The 5,526-nt window shown below is 43.1% G+C and overlaps 1 protein-coding gene across 1 annotated transcript in view; it reads left to right on the forward strand.

Annotated features, from left to right (window-relative positions):
• Positions 1 to 4,898, forward strand: part of SARC_01715 (hypothetical protein) — a 5,625-nt gene extending 727 nt beyond the window's left edge. The window contains exons 2-7 of the mRNA XM_014304573.1: positions 801 to 947; positions 2,138 to 2,309; positions 3,225 to 3,373; positions 3,530 to 3,666; positions 4,223 to 4,285; positions 4,718 to 4,898. Coding sequence (XP_014160048.1) covers positions 801 to 947; positions 2,138 to 2,309; positions 3,225 to 3,373; positions 3,530 to 3,666; positions 4,223 to 4,285; positions 4,718 to 4,861 — 812 coding nt within the window. The 3' untranslated portion in view covers positions 4,862 to 4,898. The remainder of the gene's footprint in view (positions 1 to 800; positions 948 to 2,137; positions 2,310 to 3,224; positions 3,374 to 3,529; positions 3,667 to 4,222; positions 4,286 to 4,717) is intronic.
• The last annotated feature ends 628 nt before the right edge of the window (positions 4,899 to 5,526 follow it).

Genomic DNA, 5,526 nt, shown 5'->3' on the forward strand with positions numbered 1-5,526 from the left:
TGATTTATTTATCTGTCTATCTTTATGGTCTGTCAGTCTGTCTACCAATAAATTCATTCATCCATCCAACGATATCTATATCAATCAATCAATCAATCAGTTATCTGTCTGTCTATATATCAATCGATCTATCCATCAATCTATTTGACTGTCTGACTGTGTGTCCATCTTTCCATCTATTCTTTGGTCGATTAATCTATATGTCTTATCTATATATCTACTTATGATATATATATATATATGTGTGTGTGTGTGTGTGTATACGTGTATGTGTGTGTGTGTGATACATGTGTGTGTGTGTTAGTGTGAGTATGTATATCTAAATATTTGTTCTATTTTCACGTGCGTTTGTATGAGCATATATACTTACACTCGTAACCTCAGTGTGATGTACTGAGCCGCAGGGAAGATATTGTATTGGACGGCAATTGGGTGCGCCACCGTAGTAGGCTGATGTGGATTCGTATTTCATTTTGTGTAGTATTTTTAGTTCTCGCATCACATATTTTGTTTCACTGATAGTTCTACGTTCGGCTATTGCACCAAGCAATAGCGATCAAATTATGATCTGTACCCAACTGAAGTCTCGTGTCTACTACTATGCACCATTCGTCCGCTACATAGGTTAGTGCATACCCTTTATTCTTCAATATATACACGACTGCTTCATACGGCATTTCACCCACTTGTATATCTGTATGTCGAAGCATCCTGCCCTACTGATCTTCGAGACGGAAGCTGCTGATTGGTCCATCCTTTCCCTGTCTTGTCTAACCCCCGTCCCAACTTATGTTGCACAGTGATCGCCAACTGCCTCACTGAAGAGGGTGCCAAGAAGCTAAGAGCGGAGTCTTCCAGTCGATTACATACGATAGTATGTGACATTACCAATGACAAGTCACTTGCGAAGTGTGTGACTGAGACAGAGAGGATCTGTGGCAAGAAAGGTATTGTACCCGACCTCGTGTCGCTCCGTTTACATGCTGCGAGTGACCTCAGATACGTCACATGTCATTTACTGCAGCGCGTATCTGGGCAGTCTGAACTATGGACTGTGCCAAGTGTCTATCGGCCCTTGTGCTCAGTTAACGTGTGATATTTATGCTCAGGATGGCATGTATTCGTATACTCATTGCTGTGCCTATGTCAGATGTTGTCGGTGCATGCCTGTGTGCTTATTTGAGTTGTATTGCACTTGTTATGATAGCGTATTAGTCTGTGGTGACCGACTGATGGTTGAGCCTTTCTGCGGGATTTGATAGCTTCGCATATCCCTTGACCGATACACAAATGTCGTATATACACATGACAAACGACCCCACAACCGGAACTAGTTGGACAGTCATACAAGGACTCTAAACACCTTTATATACCTTGCATATGTGAATGTGAGTGGCATGATGCCAAGCAGTGCATCTGCATCTTGCTCCGACTAATTGTTATGGACCTCGTTCCGATGTGTATGAGACCACTTCTTCAATCTCTAGTTGTTTAGTATGTCCCTTGCGACAGTGTGGAGTATCGTCGTGTTCTCTCCGCACTCGATATCGTTCCTCTAACCAATCCTCATACTATGCAGCGCTTCTCCTTACTGCGCGCTGCACATGGCATCCCTTAGCCTATCCAAGGAGCTACCAATAATCTCACCCTCACCTCACATGCACTGCAACTGAACCTGTTCTATCATCTCACCCCACACGCACTGCGGCTGAACCTGTTCCATCACCCTCACCTCACACGTACTGCAGGTGAACCTGTTCTATCACCCTCACCTCACATCCACTACAGCTGAACCTGTTCCATCACCCTCACCTCATATGCACTGCAGCTGACGTGTTCTATCACCCTCACCTCACATGCACTGCAGCTGATCCTGTTCTATCACCCTCACCTCACATGTACTCCAGGTGAACCTATTCTATCACCCTCACCTCACATGTACTCCAGCTGATCCTGTTCTATCACATCACCCTCACCTCACATGCACTGCAGCTGAACCTGTTCTATCACCCTCACCTCACATGTACTGCAGCGGAACCTGTTCTATCACACTCACCTCACATGCACTGCAGCAGAACCTGTTCTATCGTACTATTCCCATGAGTGTAACATATGGCACACTTGCTCATTCCCACAGGCCTGTATGGGCTGGTAAACAACGCCGGCATTGAGGACGATTGCAGTCTGGAGCTCCAAGCGATGACATCTATCAGACGTGTGATGGAAATCAACTACTTTGCAATGGCCAATGTCACGCAGCGCCTAATGCCACTACTGCGCCAGGCTGGGGGCTTGCCTACCGGTGCAAGGTATTGCATATGGCAGTGTACGCATACGCTAGTGCCTAGGTGCATTATCATACCATACTTTAATGTATGGTTATATGCACGTGTAGTGTTATCGAGGTGTATGCATGTGTTATTGCCTATTTGCATTATCATACCATATTTTGATGTATGGTTATATGTACGTGTAGGCTATTTCGTCATTAGCTACTATCATCGCTCAATGCATATAATTGTATATGTAATACGTACAGCACCACCAAACAGTTACGATTTATCTTCAGCGTAGTGCGGCCACTGTTGGATTCACTCCCCTGGTCACCACCTGTTTTATTTTACGCGTATTAAATTAACACAACTCTGACTACCCCACGCTTCTCATCATGTAGTGACACAATCATATCACATAGCAGGGCTATGCGTATAGCTACCCTACATCGCACTTTACACGTGTGGTCATCAATGGCCAACGTATCACACCGCAGGGCTATGCCTATAGCTACTCTCATATCGCACTTTATATGTGTGAGGCCTGTCGTTATATCCTATTGTACTATCAAACAATGCACTCAAGGAATATGCCCCATGTCATGACATCTGAGCATTCGCATGGGAGTGGTAGTTATAAAGAGTGTATTGTGTCGAACTGGTCTGAGCAGTCTTACCCAACCAAAAGACACTGGCTGTTCTTAGCATATAGATTTTTACCAATTCAACAAGTATTTGGAGTCGTTAGGTCACCAACCGTTTCAAAATCAGATCCTCACAGCGCGGGATGTGAAATACTATGCCAGCCAACTCAATAACATAATACTTCATCCAGTTCTACTTCTTCATCGAGAGTCTTGAGAAGCACCCTTGATTCTAAGAATAGATTACTTTGTGAAAAATGTCAGAGTACCCATGGCTCAAGTATCGTTGTATGCACGCCGTACGCAGAGTGGTGAACGTGGCCAGTGTAGCCGGGCGTATTGCCCTGTCAGGGATGGCTGGGTACTGCGCGTCCAAGCATGCAGTGGAGGCATATTCCGACAGTCTTCGGCGTGAGATGTGCATGTTTGGCATCAAGGTCTCGATCATCGAACCAGGTAGGTGGCTTGTAAACTAGCAAGTATGTGGGTGGCAAGTGTTGTGTCTGGGCAATGTGTTTGATGGGAGATGTCGAATATAGGGGAAAATAGAATCCAAAATTATTGTGCTAAAAGTCAATCGCTTCGTATCTGTGGGCTTTTAAATTGCCACAGGATTGATGAAGACAGCCATCGTCACCAATTCGAATGCTAACAAACACTTGATGACCAAGTGGTCTAATTTGACCGACGAAGTGCGCGCTGCGTGGGGCGAAGACTTCATCGAGTTTATATGCAACTCCCGAACGAAGGTACACTTGTTACATACACGGGTGACGGGTTGTTCATTCTACAAATGCTCGATATCTATATATGGCTGGATCGTGTTCCATAGTGCTTATCAACGAATGGGGCAGTAGTCTATGGTTCCTGCGGTTGTATTCTCCATTAGTTTTATCCGTGATGCGAATGATAATTGGATTGTAGAAAAAACTTGACCTGAGCCAGCAGGTATTCTGTAGCTTTTTGTGTATTTAGTTGTCACGGCGTCATCTGAAGATGCGCGTGTACCATTGTGCGCATTTGTGCGTGTCTGATAGTGTGCATGCCTACTGTAAGAAATCAGATGTAACTTGACGCTGTGTGTGTATGTTGTGGAACATGTATGCGCGTATGGGTGAGAAATAAAATGGGTCCGTGTAAATAGATGAGACTTTGTGTGATTTTGTGCATTGATAACGCTGTTAAGGGTTGGTGCTCATACAATCTTTGCAAGGATTATTTATGCAGTGGTTTGATCTCATTTCACTATTCACTCATACTATGGAGTTCTACCTTAATATTCCAATACTTCGAATGTCGGCAAAGGCTGGAGCTTTGAGTCAGGATCCGATGAAAGCCGTCTATGCGATGGAGAACGCCCTCCTCCAGGTGTGTCTGTATTGGTCATGTTGTCCTCACCGCTTTGTGGTGTAAAGTGTGTATCTGTACAACGCAAAGCCTGCCTGTATAATATGGAATTGCTATCTGTTTCCACGTGTGCGAGTATTAGGCTGGCAACTCGGTGACTTTTCTCGCGTACTATGCCAATGAATGTTCTGCGGACACTCTTAAATCTGTAGTAAATGTTGTTTGTGCGTACACGCACCCGCATGCGATCTTTTGATATCTCTGCTCGAATCGATATAAAGATCCCCGCGCGTATGCCGCTACTTCTTGTGTCCACCTCACCACTCCCTCTCCCACGACGAACATACGCAACTCTGTGTACACTCAACCGCCCTTCTTCTAGTGTTATGATTGTTTGTGGGTTACATGACAGCCTACCAACTCCTCCGAATACCCACTCTCTTGCTTCCCTAGGCCTATCCCAAAACAAGATATTCCGTAGGATTCGATGCGCCAATTATGATCTTGAGCGAATATTTCCCGGCGTTCATCACCGATTGTCTCGTCTCAGCATTAATGCCACGCCCTTCCAAGGCCAAATATGGAACGCTCTTTTAGTGAGAGGTACCTTAATAAATCGAAATATAAAGCTGGAGCCCAAACGCGAAGATCTTTCATGTATTTTTTTGCAGAACCGATACTGTTTGGTGCAGAATCAACCTGCACAACAATACCTGTCAATGTGAAGTATATCCGTTTTGGATTCGAACAGACAATGAGACCAGCTCAGCTCAAGTCAAGAAAACACGCAGGTGATATACGATTAATACTTCGATATTGATGCGTTATCAACAAATACTTGTGTTTGCGTATACATGCATTACTGTCAATGTGTATAAATAGGTTTCAGCGAGCCTTTTTTAGCTTAAAAACTAATTTCGACGAGAAGAACACCCAAGCAGGGAACAGAATGCTCCAGCAAAGAATAACGCAGAAGAAAAACAAGTACACTTCATTTTAACTACTAAAGTGCTAATAAACGGATCTCGCAGAAGAAAACCAAGTACACTCCATTGTAGTACATATATATATATATATATATATATATATATATATATATTATATATATATATATATATATATATATATATATATATATATATATATATATATATATATATTATATATATATATATATATATATATATATATATATATATATATATAGTAGTAGTATATATATATACTACTACTACGTACGTACGTACCGACGACGAACGACG

This window comes from Sphaeroforma arctica (genome assembly GCF_001186125.1).
Source record: "Sphaeroforma arctica JP610 unplaced genomic scaffold supercont1.70, whole genome shotgun sequence".
Lineage (NCBI taxonomy): Eukaryota > Ichthyosporea > Ichthyophonida > Sphaeroforma > Sphaeroforma arctica.